Source organism: Carassius auratus, unplaced genomic scaffold (genome assembly GCF_003368295.1).
Source record: "Carassius auratus strain Wakin unplaced genomic scaffold, ASM336829v1 scaf_tig00007487, whole genome shotgun sequence".
In the NCBI taxonomy this organism is placed as follows: Eukaryota; Metazoa; Chordata; class Actinopteri; order Cypriniformes; family Cyprinidae; genus Carassius; species Carassius auratus.
The window spans coordinates 208,502-231,719 of NW_020523854.1; the positions used below are offsets into that span (position 1 = coordinate 208,502).

At 38.7% G+C, this 23,218-nt stretch overlaps 1 protein-coding gene across 2 annotated transcripts; it reads left to right on the forward strand.

Annotated features, from left to right (window-relative positions):
• The first annotated feature begins 440 nt into the window (after positions 1-440).
• LOC113071517 (ubiquitin carboxyl-terminal hydrolase 31-like) lies at positions 441-21,705 on the forward strand. 2 transcript variants are annotated; one of them, XM_026244866.1, is made up of 17 exons: positions 441-2,035; positions 4,371-4,508; positions 5,926-6,020; positions 6,103-6,195; positions 10,454-10,589; positions 10,845-10,992; positions 11,660-11,834; positions 12,005-12,116; positions 12,251-12,345; positions 12,713-12,790; positions 13,759-13,888; positions 14,630-14,749; positions 15,471-15,696; positions 15,805-15,963; positions 17,035-17,187; positions 17,338-17,370; positions 17,457-21,705. In XM_026244866.1, the coding sequence occupies exons 1-17, from the start codon at positions 1,508-1,510 to the stop codon at positions 18,956-18,958; spliced, it is 3,921 nt and encodes a 1,306-aa protein (XP_026100651.1). In that variant the 5' UTR covers positions 441-1,507; the 3' UTR covers positions 18,959-21,705. The 2 variants fall into 2 exon arrangements, with proteins under 2 accessions (XP_026100651.1, XP_026100652.1); XM_026244867.1 differs by lacking the exon at positions 17,338-17,370 and having other exon boundaries at positions 442-2,035.
• Positions 21,706-23,218: the final 1,513 nt, after the last annotated feature.

Genomic DNA, 23,218 nt, shown 5'->3' on the forward strand with positions numbered 1-23,218 from the left:
AACCGCCTCAGTGTCTTCAGATTTCAGATCCTCTCACAAGGATAACACATACAGTCTTCACATTTAGAGTCCCAGTCCGTTCAATGTCTTTGCTGCAAAGCAAAAATAATATTTGAAGGAAAATTTGTTAAATGTAAAATCTTTCTCACAAATTTTCTTAATGATTGCCCTTCTCAGAATGGATAAAAGTTTTCCTTTAAATTAACATTTAAATTGAATCGCCTTTTATTATGTCATGATTTACTTAGCTAATAATAATAATAATAATAATAGCTAATTTAATTAAGGATAATACAAATTAATAACATTAATGAAAGGAACTTATTTCATGTTTAAGGGCTACTTGAGCTTACTGGGGGACTGTGGAGATAAAAAAACAGCTTAAGTAAACTGATTTAAAACACTTTTATGTCGTGCACTGCACAGTATTGAATCTAAGCTCTACGGCTCTCTAAAGGTTGAGGAGGACACCCCAAACCATGAACACCCGGACAGTAGTTACTGCGGGGTTGTGACGTCACGGGCGCACCGCCGCCCCTGCAGTGTGTCAGTGATTTTAGTAACTAAAGCGCTCGAGGACGCGACGGCCCATCGACACACCACTTTCACGATCGGAACCCACCGGACACCAGAAGAAAACTGGGAACACGCGAAAACGTTTTGGGAGTTGTGATGCACGCCGATCTCTCGCTGGCTCGCGCGCATCTGCTGCTGTAGCGTCGGTCTCGCGCTGGATAGCGATCGCTGCGACTGTTGGATGTAAAACAGACAAACAAGCCCAAGCATCTCGGCCGAGCACGAATGCATCATATTTAGCGGTCGGAGCGTCATTGCCTGGGTGGAGTTGCAGTGCATCGCTCAATTATGCATGAAGAAGCGGCATCGGCTAGCGCCCTAGCAGCGCGAGCTAACCACTGTCCCGTGTTATGACAGTGATCTGCATGCCTACAGCGTTTGATCAGCACGCGTGGCGCTCCGGCGCGTTTGACTTTGATGCTGGTGCTAGACGCGATGGTCTCCGGTAGAAATTCACTTTTGCCCGTCATTTCATTGACACGGCAAACGGTTAGCCAGGACAGGCCTAGCTAGCCACCGTGTTCATTAGTAAGAAAAAAAAAAATCAGTTCACTGGATTAGAAACAGCATGCAAACCCTCAGTTTTTTTTACAGGGTGCATCCAGTGAGCGATTAATATACAGTGTGTTATAGATGCACAGCGAGTTAATAGCCGGGTTACTGCCAACTTGACAGGTTTTTATAATATCTGGAAAAAAAAAGTGGCAGGCGCGCGCGTCTCACAATGCATTTTCTCAAGGCAACTTCGGATTGTGTCACTGGAGCAAACGCTTGTATAACAGAGGCACTGCCTCCGGTTAGCTAGCTCTCCGTGACTTTGTGATGTGACAACATGCCAGATCTTGAGTGGATCTCTAAATAAGCAGCCAGCTTTAGCGATTGTAGCTAGATTCCCGCTGGGAAGAGAGGGGATGCCCTAAACGCTCCAAACATGTCCAGCAAAGCTTCGGGCAAAGAGAAGAAGTCCGGCTTCAGCAAGAAGCTGTTCCGCCGGGGCTCGGTGCGCTCCGTGGGGAGCTTCATGAGCAGAGTCCTGAAGACCCTCTCCACGCTCTCTCATTTCGGATCGGAGCTGCACGCGCCCGAGGGCGACAAGGACGATGGGGGGTTCACGGCCTTCAAGAAAGAGGGCAAGGGATCCGTTGCGTCGGATGACAGCGACTGCGGGGGGTTTCTCGCCGGGGACAAAATCCCCGGGGTGGCCGGTTTGAAGAACCACGGCAATACGTGCTTCATGAACGCTATTCTGCAGTGCCTGAGCAACACGGAGCTGTTCGCCGAGTATCTGGCGCTGGAGCAGTACCGAGGCGACCAGACGGACGACGAGAAGCCCAAGACCAACGGGGTCGTGCAGAGGAAGGGCGCTCCGGACAGAGGAGAGGTGACCGAGCAGCTGTCGGGGCTGGTCCGAGCCCTGTGGACCTTTGAGTACACGCCGCAGCACAGCCGAGACTTCAAAGTGAGTTCACGCGGACGAGTGTGGTGACGTCGTGGGGATATTTTAACTGTCTGCTGTAAAGCATGAAAGAGTTTTAACGTTAACCGATATGAGTCCTGAGGAAATGAATGACTCCTCTAGGGATGTTTTGATGATTCTCTTGAGTCGGATCTTTTCAGTGAATCACTTTAGCCGCTTCACAAAAGTCGTTCACGAGTTGGTTTAAATCGGCTTCGCTGATTCATTGAACTAATAATCGGAAATGCCAGTTTAATAATTCTCCGAGACATATAACTACTATAAAATTACTAGGTTTGATCAACTTATTAGAAACATACGTTAAAGTAAGTTGTCACGGATTGTGGATTGTGGTTACGTCACATAAGAATAGCTGACCCTGGAGCATAAAAGCAGTCATAAGTAGCAGGGTATATTTGAAGCAATAGCCAACAATGCATTGTATGGGTCTAAATTATTGATTTTAAGTAAAGATCATGTTCCATGAAGATATTTTTAAATTTCTAACTGTAAATATTTTAAAACTTAAATTTTGATTAGTAATTTGCATTGCTAAGAACTTAATTTCACAACTTTAAAGACGATTTTCTCAATACTTTGAAATTATTATTATTATTTAAAAAAAAAAAAATTTGCACCCTCAGATTACAGATTTTCAAATAGTAGAATCTCGGCCAAATATTGTACTTTCTGAACAAACCATACATCAATGGGAATTGGGAAGTTATTTTTTTTTTAAAGCTTTTTCTTTTGACTGCTTTCGTGGTCCAGGGTCACATTTTACCTATCTATTATTAACCAGAAATAAAAATAAAATAAATACATGAGATGTTTTAAAAAAATAAAATGGGGCTTTTAAATGAAATGTAACAAATCCAAGAGAGAAGTCAATTTAAGGGCTTTCTTGTTATTAACCAGTTTGAAAGATTTATATAAGAGTTTCACCTAGTTACACCTTTTGATACAGTTGGGTTTATATTTAAGCCATCTGCACTTACCAAAATGCAAGAGGAAATTAATAACACATTCAAAAGTGTTGTTTTCAGGAAAACTATCGAACCAGACTACCTTCACATTGAATGGTGGGAATTCAACATCCCCACTTCACAAAGTTGTTCACGACTTGGAATGAACCGGTTTGAGCAGGTCAATGACTTGCTGATTCATTGAACTGAGAATCAGATTTATAACGGGGAATTAGTAGTTTTATTAATCTGTAATAAACTATTGGAAACACTTTTCGCAAGAAGTGATTCATGGAAATGTGTCGAACTTCTTCCAAACAGTGATTATGTTTGCAATGACGTTTTGTTGGTTGCTAGTCTGCTTTAAGGTTTAAATGCAAATAGTTTCTCCTATCCCACTTTACAACCATAAGCAAGCCATTGGAACCGTTTTCATGGAAAAGTGCTTTACAAGAATTTGGGCAGCCTGTTTGTTTCCCTTTGGTTAACCCTGGCATTAAGTGGTGCCTAGGCATTATTTCAGTCCACTGCTGGTGGAGCAGAATATATGAGTTTTATTCAGTGTCATATTAACCCTGTAAAGCCTGACATGTAAAAAAAAAAAAAAAAAAAGTCAGTTGTGTGTTTATTTTTATTTTAATAGAATGGTTTACTGTAATTTTACAAAGCGTGTAACAAAAAGTTTGCATATGATTTTTATGTTATAAAACATATAGTATGATATCGTGAGAATATGACATTTACATTTATGAATTTAGCAGACACCTTTATCTAAAGTGACTTACAGTGCATTCAGTTTTTTACCAGTATGAAGCTCATGTTCAAGGAAAGAAAAAATACAAAACTACGATTCTGATTGAGAAATTTACAAATAAGCATTACTCAAAAAGCCTGATGTTTCTTATTTGATACTCACAATTGAATGATTTCTCTTAAAAATGACAAGTAAACCTACGTTTCTGCAGTCCAATAAATGTCCATCTTAAATGTTCATTAACTTCCTAAAAATCATTAGAGATTTCACAGCGAAAAGACACAACCTGAAGGCAGAAATATTGACAATTATACAGAAAGACCTTTTTCTTGCTAAATAAAATTATGAAATTATTATCAGTCATCAAGGTTTGAACACGTTGATAATTTAGAGCCCTTACTGAATCTTGTATAAAATATGATTCGGTATGCTTTAAATGGTAAAAAAAAAAAAATAGTGAATCCCTAAGAAGCACAGCTGTCAACACTAAATATACGTTTTCCATATGTGATCTTGCTTCTGTAGATTAGAAACATTCATGTCTCATTGTTCAAAACTCGACTAATACTCTCTCTCTCTGTGTGTGTGTGTGTGTGTGTGTGTGTGTGTGTTGTGGTAGAATGCTGTGGCCAGGAGTGCCCTTCAGTACCGAGGAAATGCCCAACACGATGCCCAGGAGTTCCTTCTCTGGCTCCTGGACCGTGTCCATGAAGACCTCAACCATCTTGTGCACCCTAACATCAGAGCCTCTATAAAGGTATGGCTGATATCTCCGTGAACGGACACAGTTGGGGTTTAATGACCGAATGTTTGGCTGTCTGGTCTAAAGCTGTCCCCCAGTACGTTCACCTCTTAAGGTCGGCTGAATAAGGAGACCCGTTAACCACTCCAGCTGTTTACAGAGGTTGCACAGAATGCCATTTATATCAGCAGCTCCATTAAAGCTACGGATTTCAATCGTTTAAATAGCAGAACAGGCATGTGAGGTTAAGTCACATCCTATGGCCTGTTCGGTTTCTGTTACAGCCTGAGGTGTCCTGGACAGGGTCAGCCACTTGCATACTCGCATGAGGTCTTTCAGCTTGTCCGACTGATTTAGATGTATGTTGTGGTTGCCTGGGGTTAGTGCAGAGAAGCACAAGGCTGACAGTTTCCTGGCTGACTGACTGCACTGCTCTGAAGAGCCAGATGCTTAGCTGGAATCTTAAACTTATAGATGAACGCCAATCTCTTAAATTATTAATCACTTACACTGTCGGCAGTGTATCAGGGTTTTATTTATTGACTCAAGCTCTGTTACGGTGCAGCATAATCATATGCACCTTTAATCTGACTTCTGTCAACAGTTCTTCTGTACACTTGGATTGTGTAGCTAGTGTGTTTAAATCACAGCATTCTAGACGGTTTAATTGCAAATATACTAGTACTATTGTGTTATGGGATTTTTTTTCTTAACTACACTGAATGTGTTTGATCAGTAAAAACAGAAATGTAATTTATTATTAATTTATTAAGCTGAATTTTCAGCATCATTGCTCCAGTGTCACATGATCCTTCAGAAATTATTCTAATATGCTGATTTGATGCTCAAGAAACATTTATCATTATTATTAACATTATCAATGTTGAAAACAGTTGTGCTGATTAATGTTTTTTTTGTGGAAACAGTGATACACTTTTTTTCTGGATTAGTATAAAGTAGAAAAAAATGGAAATGTTTTCATCTTCATTATAAATGTCTTTACTTTCAGTTTTTGAGCAACTGAATGCTTCCTTGCTGAATAAATAATAATAATAATAATAATCTTACTGACCCCAAACTTCTGAATTTTAGTGTATATGATGCAGTTTGTAGCTCATAACTCTCAAGTAAAAAATCAACAAAATAAAGTGTAATATTTGGAGAATTTACTTTGCCACACACCTCGTGGCAATCATATCATGTTTTCAAAAGTTTTAGGAATGGTTCTGTAGTTATGGCCCTGCTTTATGTACTTGACTTGTAATTTAGCCTATAAATGACACATTTTAGTATTTCTTTATTATTATTGTTTGATACATGACATGTAAGTCTATCATGCATATTTAATAATTGACCTTCTGTTGGCTTGTTACGAGTTACTGGTGTTAGTATATTTAAAAAGCGCCTAACATTCTCATGTTTGTCACCGTAGCCTCCAACTGAGGAAGACGGTGGAGTGTTAGAGGGACCTTCACCTCCTCTTTCAGCTGGCTCCTTTGTTCAAGAGCTGTTTCAAGCTCAGTACAGGTAATAAACACCGTCAGTCAGCTGTAAATCTTAAATGTTAGTCTTCGTTGAAATCTCTCACTGTGTCCTCTGTTGATTCCAGATCCTCACTTACCTGTCCGCACTGTCAGAAACAGAGCAACACTTTTGATCCTTTTCTTTGCATCTCACTCCCAATACCATTACCTCATACACGGTGAGTACTGATGTCAGAGAGAGTGCCCTTTAATTCCTTTCTGTGTGACAGCATCATGCTTCATCTGTAGGTTTAGACGTGAAGGCAGATTGAACGGCCGTCATGTCTTTATTAATGGCGTGAGTGATCAACAGGGGTAGGATGAATATTAAGAAATATGCTCAGACACCTGAGCTTAGATGAAGTGTTCGATTTCACGACTGTTGGAATGATGTTGTCAATTTAGTCTGCTATGGACTTTCACTTTCCATGTCATAGAAAACTAATGGCTTCATTTGATTCTTAACTAAATTTTGGGCTGGATCTGTAACACTGCTCAACCACATATTATCAACAATTATGAAACATGTTGTCACTCTGTAGTAACCATATAGATACACTACCGATCGAAATTTCGGGTTGCAATGTAATTGAATGTAGTGCTCATTATGCTCATTTTGTATATATTATTTATTAATATTCATATACAGGGTATCCGCAGGGTCTTGAAAAGTATTAAAAGGTGATTAATCAATTTTGGGAAAATTAAGACCCTTAAAAAGTATTAAGTCTTATCACGGCTTTATAAAGTCTTAAACTGTTGGACCGCTAATTCAGAAATAATACTTTCAAAATTTGAGTCCCAAAAACATTGTAAAAGTGTGTGAATTTAGTCATTTTTATGAAAAAAATGAACAGGTACTAGGGCCGGGACAACGTGTCGAGGTCATCGATGACATCGACGCAAAAAATACGTAGATGCAAAATATGCGCATCGATTCGTCGACCAGTTTTTATTTCTCTAAAAAACGCTTGCAAAACGTTTACCTTATGTGCGCTGAATATACGCTCTCTCTCTCTCTCTCTCTCTCTCTCTCTCTCTCTCTCTCTCTCTCTCCCCCTCCAAAATCATTAGAAACGATAGAAAAAGGGCGGAACGCCAACGTTTCACGTGGAGCATTCAGAGATTTTCTTCTCTCCATGACAGGCTGCTGGCTCCCACTGTTCATTTTTTTCTTTAGTTTTTTTGGAAAAGCACTCTGTATTAGCTTAAAGCCCTCAAGTTTACATTGGTTACTGTATTCTTTAAATTGCTCTAAACAAGTATTTTGGGTGACCTTTTTTATTGAATGCTAGACATCAAGTTGTTGTTATTTTCATCTGAAAGAATAATTTTTTTTCAGTAAGCTAGGCCCTATGTGTTCAGTAAGCTTGTTTCAGTAAGCTACGTGTTTTCAAGGCTTGAAGGTTTTATTGAATGCTATCTCTATACAAGTGCCAAGTAATGCATTCTTAGTCAGGCTTTTATTTTGTAATTTTAAGAGCAATAAACATATATTATAATGTTAAGGAATTCATGTTTTTTCATTCAGATATGTAAATCAACATGTATAAATTGTTAGTAGTCAATTAATGGGGAGATAATCGAAATCGAATCGGTCTGAAAAAATTAATTAGATTAATCGATGCATCGAAAAAAATAATCGCAAGATTAATCATTTAAAAAATAATGGTTTATCCCAGCCCTTACAGGTACATAAACTAGCCTATTGCGGGTGTGTTTGTAAATTGCCTCTGAGATCACCAGAGCAGGCTGGCGGGCGGAAGTTCAAAACCACAAAGTACGCTCTGGCGTTCCCAGTGCGTATTACAACGCACGGAGCTGCTGGGAACAAAATCAGAAGAACTGAGGCACATGTCAGCATGATTGTTGTTGTGGGTGGAGCAAAGTTTTTTAACTTTGCTTTGATTTACTATCCCAGCCTATTTGATTTTTTTTGTATCAGAGTGGTCTATAGTCTTTATCACAAACTAAAACTGTTACGTTAAAAGTATCACTGATGTAAATGGTTACAGCTTGAAGTGGCGGTGAGGTATTAAAAAATAATGAGATGGTCTTGGAAAAAGTCTTGAAAAGGTATTAAAATTAATTTCAAGATTTCTGCATATACCCTGATATATATATATATTTTTTTTTAAATACAGTGAAAACAATATTACATGTTAGCACAGCTTTACATTGTGTGATTTCAAAGCTGATTTTTCAGCATCATTCCTCCAGTATTCAGTGTCAGATGATCCTTCAGAAATCATGTTAATATGATTTGCTGCTCAAAACAGTCAGTATTAAAACAGTTGTGCTGCTTAATATTTTTTTGGAAACTGTAATTTATTCCCCTGTAATCTGTGATGCAAAGAAAGTTCATAATTACAGTATTTATATACAATATAAATGTTTAGTAACATTATAAATGTTTTCACGGTTACTTTTGATCAATCTAATGCATTTTTGCTGGTTAAAAGTATTAATTTCTTAAAAAAAAAGTAAATAATAAATAAATACTTTACTGACGTTTAAACCGAAGGGTATTTATTCTTTGATTATGATTTTTTTTTTGTTTGTTGAGAATTCAGAATTAAATACAGCTATATTGAGAGCATCAATATCATTGTTTACACTAGAAAATAATTTCTGAACAAAGATGTAAAAAAAAAAAAAAAAAAAAAAAAAAATATATATATATATATATATATACAAAAATACGCTTACAGTAGACGTCTATGGGGCAAGTAAAATGGATGGTTTTAAAATAAAAAGTGTAAATCTCATATTTGACAGGAACCATTAATTTGAGGCAGGACTACTTTTCTAGGGGGTTATTATTCCTTTGGATATTTCGGTCATGTTTATTTCATGTAAAATATTATTTTATAAATACCTAAGTTGTACAATATCATCCTAAAGCTACATATTCTACCAAGTTAATGTGGATATGATGATATGATATATGAAAGATTACATCTAAATTTACATTGGCAAGGTTAAGAAGTGAAACACCTCTCATTGTCTAAAACTGCTTATAGTATTTATTAATATTTTGAATAAACTTTGTATTTTTTGTTTTCATTTAAAAAAAAATTTGTGCTTATTTCTTGTATATTTAGATTTTTTTTTTTTCAAATTCAGTATTAGTCATTTTAGTGCTTCACCTTGAACTTGAGTTGTATTTAGTTTGCATCAAAGATTTTTTACATTGATTTCAGCATGTCATGGATACCTATATACTTTCACTCACAATATTTCTTCATAAACAGAAAAAATATTCCAAAGTTGCTACTTTCTCCTTGTTTTAGGTGCTAAATATATACTTTTCCCTTCAAATAATCCTCCTCTTCTGCTTCTCTCCGGAGGTGCTCTGATGCTATTTTTAGGAGGCCAGTGTAGTGGTTGATCAAGGAGTGCACTTGGTTTAATCCAAAGGCATTTTTAAGCTGCTGAATTCATTAGTACACATTAATGATTAAAGAAGCCGTAGTGTTAGAAGACAGAAAGTGATTTACAGCACACCTGCCCCTCATAGTACTGCAGAGATGATGAACCAGTGAATAATAGTCCCTGGGAGAGTAGAATAGCTGGACAGGTTTCACTTCCACATCATTATTGAGTAAAACCCTGCCGGTGCCTTCATATCATCCCTAATCCAAGAGGTTCTACATCATCATAAAGAAGAATCGGGGGTTATTTTGACCCCTTCTGCACTGTCGGCATCTCCCTGCTCTAAAAAACATTATTGCAGAGAAAGACTAGATTTGGAGCTTATGCTCTCCCAGCATGAAGAATGACCGATCCGAGGAAGAGGAAATTTCGTCTGGTAGTTCAGCGATGTGCGACTTAAGCGATAGTTGCCCTGGCCGTCACAGTCTGTGGGAGTAGATTTCATTTGCCCTCTCCTTAATTCTGTTTATCCATGCTAAGCAAGTTCTGTTATCTCTGCGTATTATTTCATAGGCCATTTATTCCCCACGCTTCCCTGATATGCCTCTTCACATGGGCACATATTGATGAAGAGTTGTTGATTTAGTCTGCTTCGCCTTCTGGGGCCACTGCACACAGCTTCTGCTCTTTAGAGATGGGTTTGCTTCCTAATGCGTTTAGAGAGGTGATCAAGCATCGTTAGAGCATTTGCAAATGCTTTCAGTCCTTACGGGCTGCTGAAGGCTGTAAAAGGATCTTAAGTAGCGTGTTACGTTGTATCAGCTTGTATTTTAAATTAATTTTATCCACACCCGAATTATAGATGAATGTAGTTGCATTAGCATTAGTCTTTAAAAAAAAACAGTTCAACCAAAATTGAAAATTGCCGTATTGTCCAAATCAAACCCATATGACTTTCATATATCTGTGGAGCCTATAGGTTTGCATTGGGTGATGCATGACCTTTCATTGTTGTGCCATTGGTTGCTTCATTAATTTGTTGTATCATTTGGCATCCCTCAGGCCTCTGTATGTGACTGTGGTTTATCAAGGCAAGTACTCTCACTGCATGAGGATCGGTGTGGCCGTACCACTCAACAGCACTGTGTCCAGACTGAGAGAGGCCGTGTCACGTGAGACCAAGATCCCACCAGACCAGGTGCAGTTTTTACCGAGATGTTATTTTGCATCGAATTCGAATGGTGTTAAGATCTCTACTGTTTCCCTGAATTCAATATTGATTCTCCATTAAAACTGAGGTGTGGACACTGATGGAGGCTCGATTGCCGTTTGTATGTTCGTCTTCCCAACATAACGTCATCAACCAAAGCCGTTTCCTGTTTGTTGGCCTTGTTTTACCGAGATGTTGAGTGTGTACCACTTCTGACCATCCGTCTCTCTTATGTCTGTGCAGTTTGTCCTGACTGAAATGTATTACGACGGTTTCCACCGCTCCTTTTGTGACGATGACGACGATCTTGATATCATTCAAGAAAGTGACTCAGTCTTTGCTTTTGAAACCCCTGAGACTTTTAGATTAGAAAACATTCGCTCTAAAAGAGGTACTCTTTCATGCATTGCACTTTGGTTATAGCTCAAAGTATACATCAGTTTTGACGCGAACGCTTAGCGTACGGCAAAACACACTTGCTTTCATAGCACTCTCTATTTGATAGCATACGCAAACACACGTGTGCTAGAAAGTTTTAATTTTGTCCAGTGTTGGTCTGCGCCATTTCTCTCCAGAATTTGACCAATGAAAATGTCTTTGTACTTGTTTAAACTAGAGTTGCTCATCTAGGTGGGTGTCTAATTCTTGTCACCATCTCCAGTAATCAGTTGTTTTTTTTTCAACTGTGAAACAATTCGGCCGGGCCAGTGTTGTCCCCTTTTGGACCAACTAATTAATGCAAAAAATAAAAAAAATAAAACTCAAGGCACATGTTGCAAGCTGAGCATACAGAGTATATGTGGTTAGAAAACTCTTAACAGTATTTAACCAATCTGTACGCAAACCCTAGCATGCATTTAAAAACCGAAGTATACTTTGGGCTTAAGAAAAACTGAATGTGTATCAAATAATCCTAATTATAAGCAATCACCATTTATTGAAACTTGAAAATGTAATGTGGGAAATTGAGCTAAAGGTAGTGCTTTGTCTTTGAGAACATAAAAGCAATTTTTGTTGTTGTTTTTAGTGATGCAAGTAACATTTTTAACCATTTCCAGGGAGCCTTCTTGCTAATCTGAATCAGAACAATTTGAAATCTGGAGTGGAGAGCAGCCGAACGCCGTCTTTCATGCAGGGTGCGCTGAATCCAGCATCTCCCAACAAAAACACTGGCTGTGAGAAAATGATTCTGCTGATCTGTAACCGAGCCTGCACTGGCCATCAAGGACGGAGGTATAATCAGTGTCTTTCCGACATGCTCACATGTTGAGTTGAAGTTCCATTATTTTTGACACAATATCTCACAGTACATGGAGAAAATGTAGTAATCTCATTATATACAATATAAGACTGCAATGTGGGATGAACTGGAAAATCAATACAGTGCTTTCTGCTTGTTGCAGGTTCGGTCTTCCGTTTGTACTGTATCTAGAGCGCACTGTGACGTGGGATGTGTTACAGAAAGAAATTCTGGAGAAAATGCGTCACCTCCTAAGGCCAGGGGTTTACATTCAGGTCACTGAAACCTCTACTTGTTGATAAATACAGGTCTTGAGAAATGCTACTTTTTTTAAGAAGTCGGTACAATTAAATGACTTTTTTGCTTGCATAAAACTTACACTTCTGACAAAGTGGATTGATGATTTTAGGTTGGACCCTTTAGTCTGCGTGTGGTCGGAGTAGTTGGAATCACATATTTGTTGCCACAGGAGGAACAGCCACTATGTCACCCCACTGTGGAAAGGTTTGTAATGCATAACCATGTGTTCAGAGTATATTTTGTGAGCTTAAACTTTAGATGCCCTGCTGACTGATTTAGAAATGTATATTGTTCTACTATTAGTGCACATACTGTAGATCATTCTTCCACAGGCAACCAGATAGTCAATACATTTATTACAACAGCATTTTTAACTACACAAACCAAAGACATTTTATTTTATGTTAGATGAATTAATGAGTGTAGCTGAAAAGTTTATCGTAACTGCTTTATTGTAATCATTGAATTTAACACGTGTAATAAAACAAAATACTACAAAGCTTGATTCTTCAATTTGTTATTTTCTCGGCAAACATCCTGCCTTTCCTTCAATCTTTTTTTTTTTTTTTAGAGCATATAAATCCTGTGGGCCCGGTGGACCTCCTCATGTTAAGATTGTAGTGGAGTGGGACAAAGAGACCAAGGAATAGTAAGTAAAATGGAGCCATAATTTATAACCTATCTATAGTATTTTTTTATTTTTATTATTTGTATTTTTTTTTATTGCAGTGGCCCCAAAATAATATTTAGACAGTTTAACCACGCTTAAAAATTGCTGAACATCATTGCATTAGATCAGGGTTTCCCAAACTGGGATTAGAAAACCCCTGGAAGTTTGCGAGTGTTCATGAGTTGATGAAAAGTTGAAAATAATTTAATCATTAAATGAAAATTAAAACGGATACATTTTCAATAATAATAAAATATATATATATATATATATATATATATATATATATATATATATATATATATATATATATATATATATATATATATATATATATATATATATATATATATATATATATATATATTTTCTTTTTATATAAATAAAAATACTTATTTAAAAAGATTAAAAAAATATATGTTTTATTTGTCTCCCTTTATTTCCCATTAACCATGAACATGCAAGTGTATTGTTAAATAATTTAAATATTATATAGAGAGTAATTCAAATAAATATTTTAGGTCAAATGTGTTTAGTTGAAGGTAAAGTTTGGCAAACGCTGCATAAAAAAATAATAAAAACATGAAGGAGCCCTTTAGATGCCACTTGGTTTAATTATTTGTTTGTTTGTCTAATGCACGGAAACTTTATACTGCTGCACACTTCCTGTATATAGTTTGTGGTAAGATCAGTTCCACAGCGGAATGTGTTGCTAAAAACTTCCGAGCAAGACATTTCAGCGAAGCCAGAAAGGAAGGGTCATTTCAAACATTTTTTGAAGTTCGACACTGTAAGTGTCAAAGGAGTTTCTTGACCACATGTGTGCATGTTTTAAACATTTTCTGGCAGACTGCTAGAGAAAATGTCCTGAAGAGATCAAATAAATATGTCTGTTGAAGTGACAGAGAGGATCGCAGACATGCTTGACTGGTTTCTGATTCCCGCAGTTTGTTTGGACACACTGAGGAAGAGTACATCCCTGATGCTGAGAGTGTGTATCTGCACAGAGAGCAGCACCATCAGCCGCAGGCCTGCACCCTCGCTCAGTGCTTCCAGCTCTACACCAAAGAGGAGCAGGTAAAGGGCTGGCATTATACACGTGCAAGTTTAACCTCCACAAAGGATCCATTTACCCAAAAATCAAAACTCTGTCATGCAGTCACTATCATGTCTTTCCAAACCTGTTTGACTTAAAAAAGGGAGAAGTTTCAAAACTAAGCCGTGCAATAAAAAATGAAAAAAGTCCAAGGTTGTCGAACAAGATTTATAATGAATAATGACTTAAATGTTTTTCCCTTCCTCACACAAGAGGTGATTTATGATGTCTAAATGTCATATTTGGAGCTTGACAGCCCTCATCCACTTTCTTTGTATGGAAAAGAGCAGCTCAGAAATTCTCTTCTGTGTTCATGGAAGAAAGTCATACAGGTTTTGAATGACATGAGAGTGAGGAATGAAGACAGACTTTTGATTTGTTGTGTGAACTATTCCTTTAAAAGAGCCCTCACGCCCCTTTAAGTTCTTGCATTTCCACTTCTCCAGAGCTGCCTTTGTGGGTGCATATGTCAGTCTTACTCCATTTCTGCTGTCAGTGCTGTTTTAAAATTGCTAGTTTTTTTGCGAACACATCTTTAACCCTGGAACCGGTCCACATATCGTATAAATATACACTGTGATTAGCCAGAGCTGGCCTTGCGCAGCTAAGGAAGGGTTTTGGAACTGGCTGTGCTTTAAGGAAAATGAAGGAACAGCCAGATTTGTAAATGTAAAACCTCTCTGACTGATTTTGTTTATGTCTGCTTCCTGTATGCTTTCCAGTTGGCCCCAGATGATGCTTGGCGCTGCCCCCATTGCAGGCAACTGCAACAGGGGCAGATCAAACTCAGCCTGTGGACCCTGCCGGATGTTCTCATACTGCACCTCAAGAGGTTTAGACAGGTGCTGTATTGATCAAATCACCTTCCCTGCACAACTGGTGCTCTCTGCATGCGTATGTGTGATGGGGCCTGTTTAAACCTATTCACTTTGTGCATTTTTTCTGATTGGATGGCTATCAAATCGTGAAAAGACCAGGTGTAAATGCCGTCCGCAATGCTTTCAAGACAGATTTAAATCCCATCGCTCAAACCACTTCAGGAGGTGGTCTAGGACACATTCCAGATTATGAAATTAAGTCACAGACACTCAACACACAATCATCCTCATTAAAAGTAGTTAGACAAACTTATCTTTCCAGGGATGATGCCACTCCCTCTTCTTTTGCGATCTTTCGTCTAGAAATTAGCTGATAATGAATAAACTGCCATGCAAATCTGTTGCTTTAATTGACGTGAACTCTGTTAAACAGTGTAGGAATTAAAGTGTAAATGGAACCGTTTTAACAAAACAGATAGATATCCGATCAGAGAAAATGCATGAAGTGTCCAGGTGTAAACAGGCCTGTAGAGTGGCCTGTGGTGAACGTTTGGATAGTATCTTAAAATCTGAATCCCACCATGGGGCGATCCTTTAAATATCATGAAGGTCTTCCTGGAGAGTTGTGTGTTAGCATTCCGGTTCACTGTCTTTGGAAAGAAAATGCGTAATGTGTGTAAATTGCTTACTAATGCGTAATGTGTGTAAATGGTTTACTAATGTGTGGACCTTGTGTTTTTTTAAGGAAGGGGACAGGAGGGTAAAAATGCAAAACATGGTCCGATTTCCTTTGATTGGCATGGATATGGCGCCTCATGTGGTGAAGAGAAGCCAGAGCAGCTGGAGCTTACCCTCTCACTGGTCCCCATGGAGGCGACCTTACGGACTTGGCCGTAACCCAGATGATTACCTTTATGACCTCTATGCTGTGTGTAACCATCATGGCAACATGCATGGAGGGCATTACACAGGTAATGCATTAAGAACTTAAGAGCTTGGATTTAGATCAAAATTTCATTGTATTACCTTCTTGACTAGTGGATTTGATATTTCAGTCCCTGTCCTTTAAATTTTAACAGCATACTGTAAGAACTCCGTTGATGGGCAATGGTATTGCTTCGATGACAGTGAGGTTCAGCCTGTAGCTGACGAGGATGTCTGTCAGCAAACCGCATACATTCTGTTCTATCAAAGGAGGACAACTATTCCCTCGTGGTCGGCAAACAGCTCTGTCGCAGGTGACTCTTGTTCCTTATTGAGTTTTGGGTTGACACAGTTTGCTGACTCATTCGTCTTGTTCATTTAGGAAGCTTGTGAAGGTGCTGGCATGTGAACCAAGTGACCCTCTTTTTCCAGCCCAATGATACTGCTTCATATTAGTACGGCACTCTTTGATGAGAGTTTTAGTAGAGCCTGATTTCATTTCAGAGAAAAATAAAATAAAAAGTACAGATAATTAAAATAGTCTGATGTACTGTCTAGACGTATCCTCCGGCTCATTTACGGAGACTAAAGTTAGAAAATGATTTGTCATTTAAAACCATGATAGAATTTACATCAGTCTCATGAGCACTTTACAGGAACAGTTCACCAAACAATGAACATCTCTCACTTTATTTCTACACTGAGGAACCCAAAAAAATATTATTGTAAATTACTCTAAGGGTGCTTTTATTATTGTTTTTATTATTTTTACTACTGTATTTTCCGGACTATAAGTCGCACTTTTTTTTCATAGTTTGGCTGGTCCTGCGACTTATAGTCAGGTGCAACTTATTTATCAAAATTAATTTGACATGAACCGAGAGAAATGAACCAAAAGAAAACATTACCATCTACAGCCGCGAGAGGGCGCTCTATGCTGCTTATTGCTCCTTTAGCATACCCCTAATAAACATAGAGTGCCCTCTCGCGGCTGGAGACGGTAATGTTTTCTCTTGGTGCTTGGTTCTAAATAAATGCGACTTATAGTCCAGTGCGACTTATGTTTTTTTCCTCATGACGTATTTTTGGACTGATGCGACTTATACGCAGGTGCGACTTATAGTCCGAAAAATACGGTAACCTAAATCTAAACCTTAGTATTTATTTTATAGCACATATGGTTTGTTGTGATCACATCTGTCCATGATTTACTGAACTCTTAACTGAATTCATAAAGTCTAAACTTAACTTCACAGGGTATTGTGTGATGTAGTTGAATGAAATGAACTCAAAGCTGATTCAGTGAAATCAGCTGTTGGGTATAGTTTGTAGGGGTGTAAATTGGATGTTTAAACTAAAACTTGGGATTTGTGTAACCCTTTTAGGCTCCACCAGCTCATCTTTATGTGAACACTGGGTTAACCGGCTTCAGGGCAGCAGGCCGCCGAGCCTGGCCTCCGGAGCCTCCTCGAGACGCACATCTCTGATCTCTTTGGCAGAGTCAGTGGAGTTTCCCGTTGATCGCAGTGAAGATGATGGTGAGGAGCTTCCTTATGCCTCTTCCTTATGCCTCATGTAAAGCTGAGTAGTACCGTATTTTGTCCTCATCTTCCTTGTGTCCTCTTATTCTGTGTATTGTGTCAGTGTTTTACTCTTTCTTTATCATGTCTTCTCTCTTGTACCTTTAGCGCTTACTAACACAGGATCTCCCGCCTTGCTCAGTTAAGACAAAACTGCATGCCAATGCTCTTTTCATTCAGTCTGGTATCAGCACATTAGTTTAAATCTCCCTGTTCTTTTTGTTTAGGAGGATTTTCAACACGGCCCTTCGTGAGGAGCATCCAGCGGCAGAGCTTGTCCTCTAGATCGTCGGTTACCAGCCCTCTGGCTTTCAGTGAAAACGGGTCGAAACCTTCCTGGTCCCTGTCACAGAAACTACAAATGAGATCCAACTCACCCTCGCGATTCTCTTTGGACTCGCGCTCCTCCCCTCCTCTCGAGAGGATAGGTGAAACTTGTGACGACAAAGTGTCCACGTCTTGCTTCGGCGGTTACAGCAGACATGAGCGTCAGCCCAGCAGTAAGGCCCCACTGGCCATGATGGAGGGAAATGGCAGTGATGAAGGCAGTGGGAAACGGATCCTAGACGAGGCCTATTGCAGAGCTCCGACACAGTCCGACAGGAAGAGCTCTAAAGGTGAGCCCATTGACAACAACAACCAGATTAATGCTGTGGACCAGAATGCTCTTGGAACGCTCACCAAAGAGCAGAAACATAAGAGCTCCGGGTCAGTGAAGAAAGCAGATGAGAAGAGCTCCAGCAAGAAGAGCTCCACCAAAGCCAAGGGGGACCAAGAGAAGCCCTCCAAGAAGCGCCAGAGCACCTCTTCTGTCACCAAGTCTCCATCCTCCCAAGTGTCTTCCAGCCCTCAAGTGAAGGGCACCAAAGCGACCAATCTAAAAGAGAAGAGCGATTCTCCCAAGAGTACCAAGGGTACACCTTCAGGAACGCCCTCCAGAAGGAAAGAGTCTTTGCAGGCACAGGAGTCTCCAGGGTCTGGAGTCACAAAGGGGAAGCCGTCCCTTACTTCAACACCCCAATCGTCTGCCTCTCCCTCGCCCACATCCAAAAAGAGTTCCTCGGTGGCTGAGAGGAACTCAGTGTCTGGCAAGAAGAAGCTGGTGGAGAGAGGCTCCAGCAAGGATTTGGCGCACACCAGTCCTCTGGCAGAGAAGTCTAGAGTCAGTGCCACCCTGCGAACATCCCAACCTAAAATTGCAGAGGTGGGCCGGCCCGAAAGGAGGCCGGTGAGAAGCTCTAGCAGTAGCTCCTCAGTCACCAGCCTGCGCTCCCCAAGCGTCTCCTCGAGAGACCTCCGCCGCAGCAGCAAATCCGAAGACAAGGGACTCTCATTCTTTAAGAGCGCACTTCGGCAGAAAGAGAATCGGCGGTCAGCTGAATTGGGTAAGACCACTATTCTCGCCAAGAAGGCTGTCGAGAGGACTGCCAAGTCCAGCAGCCAGTGCAGACTCGATGCTGAAGAGGGCGAAGGCTCCGGGAACTCTTCCCAGCAGGTCTCTCCAGAGCCGCGCTCCTGCAAGGCTGCCGCCAATGAGAAAGAGTCCTCGAAGACCTCCACCCCCAACAAACGCTCTCTCTTACAAGTGGGCAAGTCCAAGTCTTCCAATTCTGAGACTAGTCTTCAGTCTCCCATCAATGGGAAGAGGCATCTTGAAAAGATCTCATCCTCTAAAAAGCTTTCTTCCAGCATGCAATCCTCTGCACGTCCAACACAGACGCCTCAATGAAATTTTAAAAGCAGTTCCATTATTTTCTGTAATGCAGCTATTTTTTGATGTGCCTAAGAAGAATATAAAGTATATAGTATATACCTGCATTTTACTTTTCTCAAAGAAAATATGTTTTAAAAAAATATCAGAAAGCGCCTTTCTATCCTGTCATGGAACCAAATCGGTGCCTCTGGCAAGGTATGGTATATGAATCTACTACTGTTCATGACTCTGAATAGGAATGTTTTAACTTAGCACTTTGTATATATTTTTTCTCCCTTGAATAATGCTTAGATGTAATGGATACTATGTACAATACTTTTTAACTTGGTACCGTTCCTTTCTATTTGGACAAGTCACTTAGGATGAAATTAGATTCTTGCTGTATTCCTTGGAGTACTGTACCTATTCACTCCACATCTACACTTGGTGCTATTTACAGTCCAGTGTTCCCCTGGCACTGATACAGCATGAGATTGAGAAGAGTTACATCACGAAACCTGGCCGAATTTGCGACCGAAGACTTAATGGGGATCTGCAGTCAGAACAATCTCTTTGGTACCTCTCAAAGCCTGCTCTCCTACCCCAACTTTTTTTCTTTTGTACTCGAGAGCGTTTACAAGTGTTCCAGTAGCATTACTGCCCTTAATTAATGAATTAATAATTATGCGCAACAATGCCAACTACAGGCCGATAGCTGAATTGCTGCTGTATGATTGAGATCTTTTGAATGGTAAATTAGTAGAGGACAATCTTTAAATGAACAATATTTTGTTTATTCCAGCAAAACGCTGTGTGATATACTTATCTGGATATTAATGGAGGCAGTGTAAGCCCTGCATGAATTTGTTTTGTATATCTTTGTTTTTACAATGAAAGTTTAAAAGCCACATAATCATACTTGAACCATTTCATGCCCACCAAATCCAATGGCAACATATATGAGCGGTTTTCGTTTGGCTTGCTCTGAGCTGGGGTTAAACCCTTGCGCAGTGGTTTTTATCTCCCATATTTATCTGTGGACAACCAGTGCAATAGTTTAACACTTTGTAGGAGAACAGATATATGATCTTCTGTATTTGGTTAATGTTGTTGTTTTAGACACAAATTATTATAAATATCAATACTGAATACAAAATGTATTTTCTGGACTGTAATGGCTCACCACAATAGCGGGTTTAATTTTTGTTTTTTTTGTGCCAAAAAAAGAAAAGGCCTTTATTTTGCGTACTTGTTAACACTATCAACTTCACCTAAATATATTTTCTTCTTGATTTAGCTCAGATACGTTTATTTGGACTAAATCAAAATGTTATGTATGACAGCAGAAATGTAAGGTTAAGCAAGTCATTATTGTTACATTTGCATAATGGTGTCATTACGTCGGCCGCTGTTCAGCTTGCTGCCCTGTAATTAAAACATTAATCCAAGCGCTGCTGACTCCATTGTTGAACAGTTCTCATTTTCATGCTGCTTTTCGGTCTCAGAAACCCATCTCTTTCAGTACACTTTACCTTAAAATAGATAATTCAGTAATCAACCTAATGTGTAGCACGCTTCATTTTTTTTTTTTTTTTTTTTTTGCGACAGGCCCATATTGTGTGTGCACTGAAAAAGTATTTGTAAAAAGCAGTATTGCATGATTACATTTATGCATGCACTTAACTATGCAAGTAACTGTTGCTAAACAAGACGAGTCTAGATATTAATGTCGGATTTTTTTTTTAAACCGAGCATGAATTGTTTCCATTTTCTTGCTGTTTTGCACACTTGTCCAACTTTAAATTTGTTAAATATTGCGATATGAGAACATATGATTAAAGCTAATAATTTATGTATTCCAGAATTAGCAATTGGCATTGTATTTTCCCATCTTTTTTATTATTAAAACTATTATTTTAATTCATTAGCTGTTTTTTAGCGCAATACCTCCCTATTTCCATGTGATAAATTTAGTTTTTATATTTTTGTCACAGCATATTTTGGTTTTTCACATTTCGCTGGCGTGATGTGGTCTGCTCATGCTTTCACATGTAGTATGTAGGGAATGTTGTATCTTATATCAGCTATGTAACTTTATCATCAGCATTCAATCAGTGCACACAAGTCCTGCATCGCTTGCAATGCTGATACACTAAACACTTAATTCACTTTGTTTTTCATGTCATTCCATGTTTTAAGTTGTGAAGCTCTTGGACCATGAATTCATAGAAGAGCTATTACCCTCTCAATAGTCTCACTGCATATGGGATGTTTTCAATGGCTCAAGTGCTAATTTGACATGGTCTTATCAACTGTTTGGATAGGACAGATGATTTTATCATAACAAAGCTGTATCAGTCTTATGGAATAATATGCGTGCTCTTGGTTTACACACTGGACTTGAATGATTTCTCTTGACCCAGAGCAGTTTTCATGTATTGTTCATGAACTGGAACATGCTTTGGTTGGCTAATAACTGGGCTGTTATTTTACTATATGAACAACAGTCTAGGTCAACCAAAAGAGGAAAATAATATTTGGTTCAAAAAAGAAAAACCATGTAAACGTTTGGTTGCATGAGACTGCATCAAATGCTTTTTGTTAATTTATTTGTATGTTTAATGTGTATGCACTTTTTTGTTTTGTTTTATATGATTATTTTTTTATTATTATTTTTAATGTATTTCTTTGAAGAATTATTTGTCTTCATAACATTGTCTCCCAAATGTATGTTGGCGGTTGAATTATGATTAAAAAATAGACCTGCATTAGAGGTCCAACCTCAAAATTGTCCTCAAAATAATTACTTTGATTCATTTTATTTGCTTAGCTTGGGTTTGAAATTTTCTTTGCAGCTAGCACGCCATGTAATATTCAATTTTGACCACAAGATGGGGCTTTCCACCATGCTTTTAGAAATATGCAGCAATACAGAAGATTTCCTGTTAGGGAGAAACAAGTAATCCTAGACCCCTTTTAGAGGACTTCTAGCCCTTGGCAATTAACTAATTTTCTATTATAAATTTAGGTACTCGTAATGAAAATGAGTACCAATGGAATCATTGTAGTTTGAGAAAGAGTTTCATGTAAACCCAGTCATGTCTTCAAAAGTTAATCCACTCAAAAATGAATAGTATGTCATAAATTTCTCACCCCCATGTCATTCCAAACCCGTGTGAAACCTTGCATTTATCTGTAGAACACAAAAGATGATATTTTGACGAATGTTGGTAACCAAACAGTTTCGGTATCTGTTGACTTCCATTGTATTTTTGTCAGTATAGAACCAAAATGCTTTAGTTTCAGAAAAAGTAAAAGTTTATACAGGTTTGGAGTAAATAATAAAAGAATTTACATTTGTGGGTGAACTATCCCTTTAAGTTAACGCAAAGTCGCAAACAATGTTTTTAATTATTCACATGGCAGGTGCATGTTCACATTTGTAATCTCTCTGTCTAAGAAAAGCTCATGTTGTTCTGTGTGATTGCTAGAACAGCGGCCAAAATGTTTTTTTTTTTTTTTTCTCACTGCAGAGAAAGCAAAGCTATTATTTCATGTGAGGCCTCGATATAGGCTACACTTCAACCCGAGCGCACATTTTTTGAGGGCTTATCCCTCCCAGAGCATCCCAAGCCTCCAGGGACAACTACAATATTTATTGTTTGCTTTTAGCTTAACTTGACTCAGTTTCCACGTATCTCAGCAGAGGTGAAAGCTGTCTCTAAGCAAACTTCGTCGACAAGGCGTTCAGAAGCAGCAGCAGACTTAATTTATTACCATGTGCTGCATTTCAAACGCCTTTCTCTCTTTTCCCGTCTTTTTTTGTTTGCTTTTTTTAATACAGCATCATCAGCATCTCGCTCCTTTTCCCCCCTCTTCATTACAGATTCTGACAGCCATTTGTGTTAGTGAACAGCCCTGTTCTTCGGAGTGTTGTTATCATTAGCAGCTATTTTTGAGGACTGACAAGTGCCCTGGGTGTTGAGTGCAAATGCATTGCTGAATATTTCACATCTGCGAAATTCATTTACACAGTCTAGAAAGAGGATCACCCTAAGTGCTCTTTGCACCGTTTAATTCATAGATGATTTACAGATTGGAGGAGCCTCATTAATACTTTTTTGTGTCATTTTATGTTTTGCCATTAAGTATAGTTTTTCTGATAATTGTTAGTTTGAGATTTGGAATAAGCCTATAGCTTTAAAAATCTGTGACTCTGTAAACCTAGCGAGCTGTTCAACAGCACAGCATTTCTAGACAATTCTGGTACAATCAAACATCCAATATAGACAAGCA

Bases quoted from the DNA above. Each gene is read 5' to 3' on its own strand.
- LOC113071517 (XM_026244866.1), top strand. From the start codon at position 1,508: ATGTCCAGCAAAGCTTCGGGCAAAGAGAAGAAGTCCGGCTTCAGCAAG. The intron at 4,509-5,925 runs GTATGGCTGATA...TTGTCACCGTAG, and splicing joins ACATCAGAGCCTCTATAAAG to CCTCCAACTGAGGAAGACGG. The intron at 13,889-14,629 runs GTAAAGGGCTGG...TATGCTTTCCAG, and splicing joins TCTACACCAAAGAGGAGCAG to TTGGCCCCAGATGATGCTTG.